Source organism: Bufo gargarizans, chromosome 1 (genome assembly GCF_014858855.1).
Source record: "Bufo gargarizans isolate SCDJY-AF-19 chromosome 1, ASM1485885v1, whole genome shotgun sequence".
Lineage (NCBI taxonomy): Eukaryota > Metazoa > Chordata > Amphibia > Anura > Bufonidae > Bufo > Bufo gargarizans.
The window spans coordinates 658438389-658455057 of NC_058080.1; the positions used below are offsets into that span (position 1 = coordinate 658438389).

Sequence of the window (16669 nt, forward strand, 5' to 3'; positions counted from 1 at the left end):
AAATTTCACCTGAAATGCCAAATATAGATAGATAAATGAAAGTTAGCAATTACAATTGTTATACTGTATGTTCAGTATGGTAATGATTTTCCCTATTGTGTGAGAACCTGCTTCCATCTACACCATAGTCATTGTTATATCCAGGCTCCATAGAAGTGCATGAGAAGGTAAGTTCATCCACATCCCTGTGCCCTGCATTGTCTCAGCACCTCTTCCCATTCGGCTTCCGGAGGCTATGATTTGCTGCAGATGACATCAGAGTGGATGCTGGAAAATAGACTGCCAGCTAATGTGATTCTCCTCCCAGGGTCCCAGCCCAGACTCTCCATATAAAAGGCAGCCAGTCTCTCCTCCCAGGCTCACTCCCTGTCTGCTCTCAGCTGCTGTACCTAACAGAGAGGGGGAGGAAGATCACACCCAGGGAGAGGCAGGCACAACTGGGGGGTACTGTGCAAGGATGGCAACTCTGGTGGAGCCAGGAGCGGACATTGACCCATCATACAGCATCCTCAACCCTACATCTACCTCCCCCAGCCTGTCTCACAGATTCCTAGACAATAAATTTTACCTGCTGGTGGTGATTGGAGAAATAGTGACAGAGGACCATTTGAGATGTGCTATCACCAATATAGAGAGAGGTAAGCACTGGCAGCTGGCACTCCCTGGGCAATGCCACCCACACCACAGGTGGCACCCTACAAGCGGACCTCCTGGGTGGCTGCTGCAGACAATGCCGTTGTTGTTGTTCTTGTGTATCTGATATGAAACATTGTAGCAAGAAAATAGAAATATTGATCTTTAAAGGGAACAAAGACAATGTGATGCAGCCACTCCCTTTTCTTCTAGAAGGAAAATGTGGTGGGCTGCAGATCTAACAGTTGGCAAGCAAGCAGCCCCTCCCTCTGCTGTCTCATTGAGAGCAGGCACAGGAGCCTGGAAGGAAGCTCTATCATAAGTAGCCTCTATGTATACAGTGTCTATGAGTAGAAGTATGATTTATGCCATAGCTTTGTGTTCTATTCTTATACTGTGACTCGTTCCTGCAGTCATTGACATATGATGAGACCGGTGGATGATGTGACAATTATTTCTAGAAAGGAAAACTTTCTGCCTGACTATGCACTGACTACTGGGGAGACACTTTAAGACACACTGGTGGGTGTACGTCTCCAGATCCCTGAGGTCTCAGCACCGCTTCTACTGTGTCTTGAAGCCACATGGGGAATTCTAAGACAGCAAGGACACATGTTGTACCCCACCCATGGCAAGCAGGAGTACCGCTATCTGTGCATGCTAATGGCTTATTGGGACGTGACGTTAGAGGTCATGAGGCTTTGCTGCAGTAATATTCAGACAGGATGATGGATAGACTATTCTTGATGATTTAGCTCATTCATACACCTTTCATTGTGACATAGATATCATATATTATATACATGACTGTAAGGTGTGATCATTGTTGGTATAGGTTTCCTATATTGTTTTCTGATGTCTCCATCATTTGATTTTACCAAAACCAGGTACCAATGACACCGGAAGGCAGGAGGATGTTAGGGCCTGTCATTTTCTTAATTGATTTGTGATTGATTTTTCGCATGGATCAATAGCACAGCAGTCGGTTGCCCTTGCAGCAGAGCTCTATGGCTGGAGTAATGACACTTGCAGAACGCAGAGAGATGCCGGCTGGTGGGCGTGGTGCAGTCCGCACTGCGGTCCCTACGGCAGCATACGGCAGCACACAGTGGACAAAGAGGGGTTGTGCAGGCAGCATAGGGGAGAGCATCTGCTGTGTGCTCCCTGCTCCTGAAGGCTGCTGTGTCAGTGCTGCCTCATTCACTTGTCACGCCATCGTCCTAACCTTCACAAAGCAGATACTAAATAAACCGTATGTAAAATAATATAGAACCTAGAGAATAATACAATTCTATAATGAACACACCCACGTATATAATGGCAGGCAAAAAAGAAGGCGAATAATGTCACCTAGCGGATGACATAAAATGTATGATCCCTTTATAATGCGAAAGCTAAGCAGTGGTTGGATAATAAGGCTGGTGATGTAGTATCTGATGATATCTCGGTGTGTAAGTACATATCTGTCTGTCAGCGAGTCGTCGGGCCACACCTAGATAGTGTTCTCAGGAGGACAAGTGGCCAGCAAGGCTCTCATGTGAAGGCACAATGGAAGAGACAGAGATCTATGGAAACTGGAGCAAATTGCATTCCCCACAGTTCTCTGCTCCAGATTCCGTAATTTTTCTGGTATAAGCTATAAAATGAAAGCAGAGACCTGATTGGCTGCTATGGACGGCATTTGCACTAGTTGATGTAGTACTGTATGTAACATACTAGCAGGGAGGAATGCTGTCATATACGTACAGTATATACCGCATCACACCCTTTGGAATTTATTTTCTAGTGTGTTACACATTGCACTGCATGCCACATTCGTCACGTTAATATTCAGATTGATGCCAGCAGGGACATCGCCATCTTAGGAATATGTCACATGGCACATAGTAAATGCAAACCAAAATGTATAGAGATGAGTCTTAATGACAGGTTTAGAAAATAGCTTTGCCCTTTTAAAACTGTTGGGGCTTTCAAAAACATGGCGGAGCACCTGGATGTTATCATGAATGATTAGACTACAGGAAGAAGGGCAGTATGGCAGGGCATATGTATCACCTAAACTGTCATCTGCGGTAAATTAGATGACATCATAGTCCCTCCTCGTGACATTGCTTCTAATAGAATAATTGAAGTATTGGGAGCATTGATAATAATTGGTGAGCTGTATTTAAGGAACCTCTCCAGGCTCCTCCACACTGAGGCTCCTTTATCTCAGTAGATGTTTGATAATTAGCTGACAATCTTCTTATCTCTCTAGTGGTTTAGAAGTCTGGACCACTAGTCTCAGACCTCCCTTGCTTTAGTACACATAGAAATCAGGTCCTCGTGCACTGATCTCCTGGTGAGTCTTTGATGGGCTTCTGTCTATACACAGCAGCCGATCTGTGGAGGAAGAGCTGTAGGAGGAGTGCTGCAGTCTAAACCAATGATAAGACAGGGGGCGTGTCTCAGACTACCTCACACTTCCTGTAGGCTCTGCAGCTTATCTGTCATCATGGATCACGTGCCTTTAGCTGAGCTAAAAAAAAAAAGGGGGTCAAGCAGCAGACACTGAAGAAATAAATAGCAGGTAATAACCCTTGAAGGTAAAGACATATCAGTTTTGAGTTCCTGACTGGCTGTACAGTTGCTTTAATTTTTTTTTACTGAAATCCACAGTTAATTCATTTCTACTATGCCTCAATTAGGCTATAATCAGGTTATCTTCTGATGACACAGTCCCTTCAAGGCTCAGGAAGGGCCAAGGAGCTGGGTTGTGTTTGCATTTTGCCTCTGTCTCCCCTTTGTGTATTCCTGCTTGGATCAAGCACTATAATTAGGAATCAGCAAATCGAACTTCGGATCCAAGATCCAAAGTCGATTCACTCAAAACTTTGTTTTAATACTATACAGAGCCTCAGGCGAGTTAAAATTAGTTATCACCAAAATCTCGCGAGACTTCTGTGAATAAATTCAGCATTCGATTGGTAAACAGGAATCCGAAGTCAGCTTCAGTACCCCCAGAGATTACAAATTTCCCTCGTCGGAGCCATATATTTGAATGCAGTACGGAGACAAATCTTGGGTCCGAAGGTTGATTCGCTCAATACTAACTATAATGAGCCTATATAATTCTATGCATAGAACTATTATGAGGGTATGGCCTCACATGATTGTAAATGGCTTGCTTGCCTTTGCAGGTAAGTGTCACGGCTGTGTCATGGTCTGGTGGTAGTGGACCGTGACACTTTAGCCGTGCATGCTTGTTGCCAGTGGCAACGTGTAGTTTTTAGCATGTTTCCACACTTCCCCTTTAAGGTTGTTGTCCCTTCCCATTCTGGTGGGTATGGGGTTAAAGTGTGAGCAAGGTGGTGCTGGGTGTGGGCTCTTATAGTACTTGGGCTTGGAACCTGAGGTTAGTGGGACTTCAGCTTCTTGTGGACCTGGAGTTATGCTGCCATCCTGGACCTTAGCATCTGTCCAGTTTGAGGACCGCCTTGTTGGACATACTGTCACGGTGGGGAGTGGGTAAAAATGAAATCCTGCTCCGGCGCTTCAATCCTAATTCAGACAGTCTTGGATGTAGAAAGATTTCTTTATTCCATTAAAAATGCGCGCAAGTAAAAACAACACGTTTCGGGGAGTTCAGATCCCCTTCATCAGGTTGGCACTAGTGTTGTTGTTCCAGTGTGTGTTGTTTGCGCTGGGTGCTTACCTGCCAATCTGGTTTATACTACTGTCTGTCCCTTTCCTTGTTGCAAGGCCTGCTGGTGACTCCGGTTCATCTGTGTTGTAGATGAACAGGTCGTCTCCTAGCCCTGACATTATTACCAGGGATCTCTAGGGTTAGTAGGGTCCGAGGTTCAGGGTATGAGCCCTCCCACCATTAGGGTTCGCTCATACAGTTAGGAAGTCAGGGCTAGGGATGTGTTAGAAGGTGACCTGCTCCCATTATTCCTGTTTCCAGGCCTAGTGGCATATCCCACCAACCTACATTGTACGGTGTGGAGTTTCCCCCCACTCCCCACCGTGACAGTATGTCCAACAAGGTGGCCCTCAAACTGGACATATGGTAAGGTCCAGGATGGCAGCATAACTCCAGCTCTACAAGAAGCTGAAGTCTCACTAATCTCAGGCTCCAAGCCCAAGTACTATAACAGCCCACACCCCGCTCCACCTTGCTCACACTTTAACCCTATACCCACCAGAATGGGAAGGGACAACAACCTTAAAGGGGAAATGTGGACACATGCTAAAAACTACAGCATGAACGGCTAAAGTGTCACGGTCCACTACCACCAGACCATGACACAGCCGTGACAGTAAGACTGCTGTTTACTAAGAAAAGGTTCACATTAGCACTATGTATCCGGTAGGCTGCCGGATCTCTCTGCATTCTCAAAAGCTTAAATGTTGTAGTATGGCCTCATAAACTATAATGGGGACCGGCAGAGATCCTGCTGCAACCCGGCAAATATGCAGAGAATCGGCTGGAAGAAAACCGCTGCACAGAGAGATTCGGCAGGGAGCAGTCAGCTGCATACATAGCTCTAATGTGAAACTAACCTTACTTTACTTGCAAAATCACACACCCATTAACATTCAGTTTGAAAACTGCGCACAGACATGCAACTGCTACCATGTATACCTTAGGAGTCCGTTCACATGTTTAGGTCCTAAATCTGGATCAAATTCGATGACAATTGTCATGCATTGCACATGTGATTGGGTTTTTTGTAACCTTATGCACATCCATAAAAATAAAAAAAACAGCATACTACTCATTCTAATTCTTGATTTCACACAGAAAAACCGGCAGAGTAGGCAAGTATCAGCCGGGAATTTCTGTTGTGGAGCCTATGGTAAATTCTACACATAAGAATATATTAGATTGAGGAAATTATTTGCGTGGGAAGTATAACAGAAAGCTCAATGCAGTACTTACCTTGCATGAAGATACATTGAGGAACGGCTTAAGCTGCCCATACACATTCAGTAGCTATCGACTATCTCTCCCAACACCCTCCCGGCTTGCCCATACACATACATGTTCAGCTCGGTTGAATGTGTACGTGTATTCTATGGGGAGAGTGGAGAAAGACGCTACCAGACACTGCTGGTGGTGGCATATCTCCTGGGAGAATAAAAGGATTAGGCGAAAATATTCATTTCACCCGATCCTTGTTTTCCCTGACATCATCTGTGGAGGGAGTATCGGGAGCTCCTCATACACGTTAGTGTGTTGGCCGAACCCGCCGTTCTCGGCAGGTTCGCGGGGGCCGTATTTTAAGAACGGGAGGGGGGATCTAGAGATTAAAGAAAGACATCGCTGCAATCAGGAAAGCAGCGGATATAATGTTAGGTAGGCAATTTACATAAGAGAAAACAGATGACACAGGTCCTCTTTAAATGTAGTTTGAAGAATTAGTATCTATTGCAGTAGGAATATGAATGAAGAAGAGAAGACAGAAAAGGTATTCAGATTAGTGGCTGATTTGTATGCTACATGCATATAGGGAAGGCTTCTTATAGGATCAGGGCTGAGATAAAAATGTGATGATCAGCTACTAGAATTATATAGGACTTTATTTTCTGTGTCATGTTCCTTGGGCTAAGTGATGACTTAATGCAGCAATGTGACTTACATATCCGCAAGACCAAGTCAATAGGCTTTTTGACATTGTTGAGTCACATTGTGGTCTAGTCCCATTAGTGCTTGCTTCTGGGATACAATAAGTCATTCAGGATTGAATAAAGTCAATATCACCCTTCCAAGTGATACTCAGGGGTGCACTGGGAACGTCAAGTGGCCCTAAAAAAACAACTACCGTAAAAGCAGCTCCAGTGTTGTAGGTGGGTCAGAATTGACACAAGGTTGGGCAACAGAAGTAGATAATGCCAAGACAAGTTGGCAGGGTCAGTAATACCATAGTGCAGCACAGAATACCATCCCACAGAACCAACTACCTCAATGCAGCACAAAATACCTCCCCAGAAGCTGTCTCTCTGTGCTGGCCATCAATAGCTGTCATGTACTGTTCTCTTCCTCCTCCTCCAATTGTCTCTAATATGAATATGGAGTAAGGGGCTCAGGAGGTGAGATGTGGGCCACAAAACTAGGCCAGCCCTACCTTCAGCATGCTACCTAACAATGACCCCTAGTGTTACCCCAGAAGTATGTACCCGGCCAGTGGCAGTGAGGAGGGCTCTATTAGCCCTATGAGCATCGGCCCACCAGGAAATTTTCCTGTACTATCTATGGCCAGTCCGCCCCTGGTGAAACTTATCCCTTTGTGTTAGACAGTTGTAACAAATATAGTGCAAGTCATGGTGGTTTTTCCTAAACTGTGTGATGCCTATGCCAGAATTCAAGAAAAGTATAAAAAGGGACTATAAAATTAATAGGCCATCAATGTCAGATCTTTGGTGATCTGACTGCACCCCTGCTGGTCATCCCTTCAATGTTTACTGGGCACAGCTCTGTAATGTTGGTAATGGCTGTACCTGATTTTACAGTTGGTCCCATTAAAAGGGGTCATCCCATAGGGACATTCATGAAATATCTATAGGAAGTGCTATGAATATCTGATCTGTGAGGGTTCCATCTCTGGGACTCGCTCCTATTGCAAGAATGGGCCCTGTCAGCAATAGAGCAAATGCTGCACATTAATGGCTCAGAAAATCTTCAAGTAAGCACACTCAGTAATTTTCATAAGTCCCATAGCAGTGAATGGAGATAGCCGCACATGTACAGTGTCCTCTCCATTCCTCCACAAGGCCCTGTTCTTGAGGTAGCAGCTGGTCCCAGAGATGCATCTTGTAGCTACCAGGTATTTATATCATCTCCTGTGGACCTGCCATACACATCCAGAAGGGACAACCCCTTTAAGCGAATGGGACGGAGTTGTAATACTAGACAGAGCTGATACTGGGCTGTATGCGGTAATCAAGGAAGGAGTGCTGATCAAAAGTTACAAAAATCCCTGATCTGAAATGAATGGCCTATCCTAAGAGTAGGAAGAACCTTTTATCACCATCATAGAAATAAAGCCTGAGTAACCAGTAGTTTAAAGGGACTGTCTGGGCTTTTTCTATCCTTAGGATAGGTCATCAATATCAGATCGGTGGGGGTCCGACACATGCCATCTCCCATCTCTCTTCCTGTGCACTGCTGTATGTCTGTGGGACAACAGTAGTGGACAGGAAGAGAGAAGGGATATGGCACATGCGCACTGCGCGTGCCGTCTCCTCAATCAGCTGATCGGCGGGGGTGCAGCGTGTCGCACCCCCACGGATCTGATATTTATGACCTATCCTGAGGATAGATCATCAATAGAAAAAGCCCAGACAACCTATTTAAACAACAATTCTAGATACAACCTATTAATAGGTACAGACTGTTTTAGAAACCTTTTTAGTGAGTCAATGCAATATATATACAACTGGGTCCAGAATTTTTGGGATAGTGACACACGTTTTATAATTTGGCTCTACATATCACCACAATGGATTTGAAACAAAAGCCCTCAAGATGTGATTGAATGTAGACTATCAGCTATAATTTAAGGGGGGTTTATTTTAGCCGTTTCATGGTCCATGGTGGCCTATTATGTCAGTGTTTCATGACAGTGTAAGGAGATATGAGGTTTGGAGTTGACTTCAAATGTTGAATCTGAGTGGCTGTTCATGGGAACTCAACATGTAGTCCAAAAAGATATCAATACAAGGGAAGGAGGCCATCACAAGGCTCAAAAAAGCGAGAATAATGAGAGAGAAATGGCAGAAACATGAGGCAAAATAAATAATTTGGTACCTTCTTAAATAGAAGGAAAGCATTGACAAGCTCGGCACAACCACGAGGCCTGGAGGAGCACGGAGTACAACAAAAGCGGATGATTACAGAATTGTTTCCTAGGTAAAGAAAAACCCTTGTAGCCAATTCAGAAACAGTCTAGACTACATAGGCGTAAGTCTTCACTAAAGAGATGCCTACATGAATGTAAGTCCAGATTGTTTATCTCATGCCGCTCACCACCAGTAATACTCAAGAACAGAAAGGCCAGATAAGACTTTGGTAGAAAACATCTATAACATTTTCTAAGCAGTGATCAAAACGTACCGCAAAAGCCATTGAGAGCCTCTTAAGGCAAAGTAGTAGGATATTTTTTTGATGACTGAGTCATTCATCTGACCTCAACCTCGATGAGGCCGCTTTTTACTTGCTGAAGACAAAATGGAAGCAGACAATCCCACGAACAAGGATGGACTGACAGCAGTTACAGTATAGACCTGAATAAGCATCTAAAGGGAGGAAACAGCATCTGGTGATGTCCATGCAATTCACACTTCAGGACGTCATTGACTAGAAAGGAATTGCATCCACATTTTTAAAAAGAATTCTCATAGGGGTATTCCAATTTATAATTTTTTTAATGTATTTGTTTACATAATAAGAAATCATTCATGCAATTTTGGGTCAGCATACAGGACACATCCTTGTGATAACTAAATAGGACTAATGGTAGAATAATGAGTATTATTGTGGTTATTACAATAAAGTTAAGTGTAAAAACAATCCCAACAAACACACCCAGAGATGTGCTTCTGTGTTAGATACCCAGCCAATTAACTGAATGCCAGAGGTCACATGACACATGTGAGGGTCACATGATTGACGCCATGCTTAGTTTAGTTCTATTCAGATCTCAGGGCTAAAACGGGATGTACCATATTTTTTTTGAGAGACTACTGAACAGATATAATAAATGTCTGCCAGCAAACTTTTAAATGGATGTATATTAGAAAATTGTATGACAGCTGATTCTCTCAACAAAGAAATATAATCATTAAAACCGGAATACCTCTTTATAATTATTTTAGCTTGTCCAACTGCTTTTGAACCTGCATAGGTGAAAGGGCTGTTTAGGCTAGTTTCACACTAGCGTTCGGCTGTCCGCTCGTGAGCTCCGTTTGAAGGGGCTCACGAGCGGACTCGAACGCTTCCGTCCAGCCCTGATGCAGTCTGCTTGCAACGTTTGGGTGTCCGCCTGGCCGTGCGGAGGCGTGCGGATCCGTCCAGACTTACAATGTAAGTCAATGGGGACGGATCGGTTTGAAGATGCCACAATATGGCTCAATCTTCAAGCGGATCCGTCCCCCATTGACTTTCAATGTAAAAGTCTGGACGGATCCGCTCAGGCTAATTTCACACTTAGCTTTTTTTGCCAATATAATGCAGACGGATCCGATCGAACGCTAGTGTGAAAGTAGCCTTAAAAATGCCTGTAATTCTTAAATGGTTAATGTCAATTTTTTTTAAAACCCATTGAAAGTCTACACTTCAGTCACATCTTGATGATTCTGTTTCATTGCATGGTGGTGGTGTGTCCAATAAAACAAAATGAATTAAATATCTTTATGAATATCTTTATTTGTGTCCCTCCTTAAAGGAGTTTTCCAGATTTCATTGCTGCCGTGATCCACATAATTATAATAGGAGCAGCACGGCAGTTACCAGCTATGTCCCCTACACCATGGGCAGATGTGTAGTTCCGGTGCTGGAGCTCCTCTGAAACAGCTAATCGGCAGAGGTGCAGGGTGTTGGACCCCCGCCAATCACATATACGGTAGATGGACTATCTTAAGGATAGGCCATCAATAACAAAATCTTATTTTATCTTATTTTATGAAAATGTTGTAACATTATCAAGAAAGCAAGATAAAAAAATCTCCTAGTGGATACTTTTAGTTAAAAGTGGAAAGGCTGCAGGCACTCAAAATCTAAATATAGGCCTGGATCTAGTTATTGGCATTCAAATACTTTTAGCCATACACATTAGATATTTGCTGCTGTATAACACCAATTTTGACAGGATCCATCAGCAATATAATGTGTATGGAACAGCCCAGTGCTAGAGTGAGAACGGGGGAAAGTAGGACACAATTAAAGAAGTGCTTCCATCACAGAAAGCAATGGCGTATTTTAGTGGTTCTTCCCCTTTAATTCCTTGTGATGTAGTTGCTTAGTGACGCCTGATACCTGGCCACATTCCTGAAGTATGAAGTAAGTATGCGAACTGACCTTTAGGTGGGGCTAAGAGCCAGGGGACTAGAAAACATCTAGATACAGGTGAAACTCGAAAAATTAGAATATCTTGCAAAAGTTCATTTATTTCAGTAATGCAATTTAAAAGGAGTTAATATTGTGAAAAGGAATTAATATTCTAGGCTCAGAGTGTCACACTGTAGTCAGCTAATTAATCCATACCCCCTGAGCAAAGGGTACCTGAGATTGTGACTTTGGGGTTTCATAAGCTGTAAGCCATAATCATCCAAATTATAACAAATAAAGGCTTGAAGTATCTCACTTTGCATGTAATGAGGCTATCTCATATGTTAGTTTCACCTTTTAAGTTGCATTATTGAAATAAATGAACTTTTGCACAATATTCTAATTTTTTGAGTTTCACCTGTATGTAACAAAGAGCTCTGACCAAAAACTCCTTTTAGGGGTCCTATCTATATGTTAAAACTTTAACCTTTATTATTTACTTTTAAAACGAAAATACTTAGAGAAATCAATACTACAAGGTAATTTAAAAATATCAGGTTGCAGTTTAGGCTACTTTCACACTAGCGTTGTTTAAATCCGGCGTTCAATTCCGACACCGGAACTGCCCGCCGGATCCGGAAAAACGTGTGAAAATGGATTACATTTGAATCCTGATCAGGATTTTGATCACAATGAAAAAATGCATTGGAAAAAACGGATCCGCCATTTATGGACTTTTTTTCAAATTTTCGGGTTTAACATGCAAAAGCCGGATCCGGTTTGACTGAACACATGGCGCCGGATCCGGCGTTAATGCAAGTCAATGGGAAAAAGACCGGATCCGGCGTTCAGTCAAAGTGTTCAGGATTTTTGGCCGGAGGTAAAAATACAACATGCTACGGTTTTCTGAAAAACCTGACCAGTCAAAAAGACTGAACTGAAGACATCCTGATGCATCCTGAACGGATTACTCTCCATTCAGAATGCATGGGGATAATCCTGATCAGTTATTTTCCAGATTTGAGCCCTTAGGACGGAACTCAGCGCCGGAAAAGAAAAACGCTAGTATGAAAGTACCCTTAAAGGCTCTTTCACACTTGCGTTGTCCGGATCCGTCGTGTACTCCATTTGCCGGAATTACACGCCGGATCCGGAAAAACGCAAGTGAACTGAAAGCATTTGAAGACAGATCAGTCTTCAAATGCGTTCAGTGTTGCTATGGCTATTAAAGTCCTGGTTGCCATAGTAGTAGTGGGGAGCGGGGGAGCGGTATACTTACCGTCCGTGCGGCTCCCGGGTGCTCCAGAATGACGTCAGAGCGCTCCATGCGCATGGATGACGTGTCCATGTGATCACGTCATCCATGCGCGTGGGGCGCCCTGACATCATTCTGGAGCGCCCCGGGAGCCGCACGGACAGTAAGTATGCTGCTCCCCCGCTCCCCACTACACTTTACCATGGCAAACAGGACTTTAGCATCCTGGCAGCCATGGTAACCAAAGCTAAACGTCGGATCCGGTAAAGCGCCGAAACGACGTTTAGCTTAAGGCCGGATCCGGATTAATGCCTTTCAATGGGCATTAATTCCGGATCCGGCCTTGCGGTAAGTGTTCAGGATTTTTGGCCGGAGCAAAAAGCGCAGCATGCTGCGGTATTTTCTCCGGCCAAAAAACGTTCCGGTCCTGAACTGAAGACATCCTGATGCATCCTGAACGGATTTCTCTCTATTCAGAATGCATTAGGATAAAACTGATCAGGATTCTTCCGGCATAGAGCCCCGACGACAGAACTCTATGCCGGAAAAGAACAACGCAGGTGTGAAAGAGCCCTTAGTCAGTTACTTTATGTCTTTCCTGGGGCGCTGTCGCTCGCTCTGCACTCTACTCAAGAGGTGGCCAACCTCATGGATACTGTGTGGCCATATATCTCCACAGGTTAGCAGGTGTGTTTTCAATGGTGAATTGTTTGGTGTCCCTATAGGTCCTAAGTATAGGAGTTTCTATAATAAATAGATACGATGTATTCCTATATCCCTATGTGACAGACATCCATCATTCATTCACACATCTCAGGCTCAGGCAGTTTGCCTCCGAACATTTACACAATATGTATTGAGCTGGACAAAAATTGCGACCCTACTAGTTGTGGATTTTGCCCTATACTGCAACCTGTCTAAAAATTGGAGATTGTCACTACCCCACCCGACATGTTTCACCGCGATGCGGCTTCGTCAGGGGAGTTGGGGTAATAGCATGACACGCTCTGTATCGCATGCCTAAATGAACTATCGGTCCCCTCCCAAGTATTTTCAGAGCCGTTAGTGATGACACAGGAAAAGCCAGGTGCACCAAACAGAGTAGCCCCGGCCACAGTGCACCGAACACAGGATGAGAAAAAATGGATTTTCACAAGAAAGGAATGGTTATGTTTAGGTATGGGCGAACCCGACGGTTTCAGGTTTGGGTTCGGCGTTTGGGCGGTGGAGGAATTCTGTTATGGATTCCATTAACACAGAATATAGTGGACTTCTATGATAGAATGCAAAATGGAAACCTTTAAGAGGCATTCAGGCATAATAGAAGTCTATGGGCAGCATAACGGAAAACAAAGTCCTGTCCTGCATAATGGAAACCAGACAGATCCGTTATGCTGCCCATAGACTTCTATTATGTTGGAATGCAAAACGGAATGCCTCTTAAAGGCCCGAACGCCGAACCCGGACCTGAAAACGTTGGGTTCGATCATCCCTAGTTATGTTCAGGAGCTCGTACCCTATATGACAGTATGCTTACTTTAGTACTCATTTTAGAGATGACAGTTTCCCTTTAAAAAAAAAAAGCATTACACTATAAAAATAAAAAGTACATTGTGATTCCTTTCTAGGAATCCCAGAAGGTTTCCATTCTCCTCTATATGTTGTTAGCCACCCAATTTTAAAAGTTTATAGTTGCCCATGCATATTTGATTTCTTTAAAGCCATATCCGGCCGGTGTAAGCGGGAGGTGACCTAGTTATGGATCTATGCACCGTTACAAGGATGCGGTATTCTTCAGAAGTGCACAGCTTTGCAACTCTAGGGACACGGTCAGGCGGCAAGTGCTGCTATATTTAACTGCAGGCCTGTGAAGGGCATGACTTGTGTTCTCTGGCCTCCCCTCCTTTCTTGTGGACTCATTTTTATTAGACTAGATTACTTACATTTGTTTTCATAGTATTATATTCATGTTGTACGTATATGTATGTAAATGTGTACCATGCTGCATCTTCACCAAATTACCCAGAATGTACATAATATCAGTCATGAGATGCGCCTCAGGCTCAGGGCTACAATCTTCTTAAGTTGATTATTTGAGCGTCTTATACATTGTGGGTAGCAGGTGCTCGGCTGTATGCAATAAATATAAAAGGTTATGAGTTATATCGACAGCACTGGAACTAATGTGATAATCCGGTTGCCCTCCATAAATGTTATTTTAGGGGTGCTTTCGCAACCAGCATTTTTTTTTAATACTGCAGGCTTTTAAGCAGTCCCCTCCCCGCTAAAGCTAGGTGTAGATCCAGAAGAAATGTGAAGTATAAGTCCTTCCTTCATATTTTCCATTCATTGGGAATGGCTCAAGAGCTGCATAAAAAAATGCTGCATGTTAAACCACCCTCATATTTTTATTTATTAGAATTTAGACTTTTAAAGTTATGTTCAAGGGGTTATACCAATAAAAGTATTACTGTGCACTGAATAGAAGTATTATTGCAATATACGGTATGTGCAGTAAAACTATTGTTCACTTTTTTATGTGCATTTTCCTCCCTGGTAGCGCCCCCTACTGTTTATCCTTTTGGTCCACCTTCTCCTGCATTCAGAGGTGGACTAATGTTCTCAGTAGCTTTCTCTCCCTTCAGTGCTGGCATAGTAATGTCATAGAGAAGCATCCCAGGCACCCTTCATTCATTCATTCATCCTTGCTTCTAAATTCTCTATATCTATAAACTATATTGTCGAAACGTTGCTGCTGTATTTTTGGTGCAATAAAGAACACTGAATAAGGAAGCTTTTGGAGTGCCGTGGCCTTCTTCATTTCTACATGGCAACTTTGGGGGTCTCTGAGGCCGGGACCTGACGCCACGAGCACCGCCGCAAAATCTTTTGAGCTTTTCCAAGTAAGTGGTGCTGTCCTACCACCTATTTTTTCAGCAAACACAGCAGAGCTATAGTTACATAGAATGGAGCTTTCCATTCCATTCTAACCCCCCCTCTGTGGAGGAGTGGGCGAATCTCACTTCCTTCAGGAAGGGTGGGGACCAGTTTCTAGAGCAGTCTAGCTTACCCCCTGCTAGGGGAAGAAAACAAGTGCTGGGCCCGTCGCTGTTGGACGTTCCCAGGCCAAGCCAGCTAGAGCACCGTCAGCTCTGCTGGATATGGAGGACACAGCTTAGAGCCTCAGGAGCCAGGAGGAGATTTCCCTGGCATAATTAAGAGACAGACCATACAAAGTTGCAGCATCCAGAGGAAGTTAAGTTATACAGCTACCCTGTTAATACAGTAGAGCCAGAGAGCAACAGATGTAGCAGAGATGAGTTTGCCTGCCAGAGTTTTAATGCTAAATCCTGCTAGAACCAAGACAAAGTCTGTAACCCGCTTGGAGAAACGTTTATGCCAAGTAAAGCTGTTACTGAACTTCATTACAGGGTCTGAACTCAATTTACTCTTCATCCCCCAGTTAACTACCCCCTTTATTTGTTGCTTTGGAAGACAACGCCTGGGATCCAGCGTATCCAGGTAGGAGCACTGTGACACATACCAAACAGTAAGGGACATTGCAGACCACCCTATACCACTCGGCCATTCCTACACCTGGGTACCACCACCAACACCATTTCTTACAAGGACTCCGTCCCGTTGTTGCTTTACTGCAACTGACGTCCGCAGTCGGACATTGCACATACCACATGGATTTAGACCAGATGGGGCTATATGTGAGGCACTATTTTCTATGAAGGGGTTTCCAAGAGTTTTTTACTGATGACCTACAGTATCCTCAGGATATGTCATCAATATCTGATTGGTGGGGGTCCAACACCTAGGACCCCTGCTGCTCAGCTGCTCGAGAAGGCAAAGGAGCTTGCAGTAGTGCCTTGGCTTTCTCCAGCAGTTTTTCTTAGGCCATGTGACATCATCGGTCACGTGGCCTAAGCTTTGCTTAGTTAGCTGAGAGAAGGCTTCGGCACTACTGTGAGCATTTGTGCCTTCTCAAACAGCTGATCGGCGGGGGTCCCAGGTGTCAGGCCCCCACTGACCAGATCCAGATATTTCTTCATTCATTGCTCTGCTAGATTTATATCAAGCTGACAGCTGAAGGGGAGTGTCTTTCTGCTGCAGCTCAGGGGGCGTGTCCATGCTCACCCTATCACAGCTCAGGAGGCAGTTTAAGGATGAAACTGAGCATGTGCGGCCTTCTCAGTGAGCAGGTCAGAGAAATAAAAAGAAGAACAAAAAGCAGATGGAGCTATACAGATACATTTTATTGAATAACTCAGTGGCTATACTAAAACTTTTAACTGTATGCTATTACAAAAAGAATTCCGATCAGCTTTCCTAGCATCCCAAGCAACAAAAAGGCTTATATAACATGATATGGATCCAAAGGTTGTATCATGGTGTAACTAAGCAGATTGCTACTTTACTTCAGATAACACCCAGAAATGACTGCCTATAGGAAAGTGTTGAGCCACATCTCCCTTAATCCTGACTGAAACCTCCTGAAACTCCCTGTAGTCCAGCAGTTTGCTAACCTACGTGAATTATGAACAATGAAGTTACAACTACTTTTTTTCTTTCATTAAAAATAAATAGTATAATAATAATTACTGATAAATGTATATATATTTTTTAGTTATTTTTATTTATTTATTATTCATAAAAATATCTAGCTACTAAAAACCTAAAGCTAGTCATATATTTTAGATAATTGTCGGCCAAACACTCAGCTGAGTGCGCCTGTTTTTCTT

The 16669-nt window shown here is 43.6% G+C and overlaps 1 protein-coding gene across 1 annotated transcript in view; it reads left to right on the top strand.

Annotated features, from left to right (window-relative positions):
- The first annotated feature begins 381 nt into the window (after positions 1-381).
- Positions 382-16669, top strand: part of MAP1B (microtubule associated protein 1B) — an 87759-nt gene continuing 71471 nt past the window's right edge. Inside the window, exon 1 of the mRNA XM_044276047.1 lies at positions 382-638. Within this exon, the coding sequence (XP_044131982.1) occupies positions 458-638 (181 nt within the window). The 5' untranslated portion in view covers positions 382-457. The remainder of the gene's footprint in view (positions 639-16669) is intronic.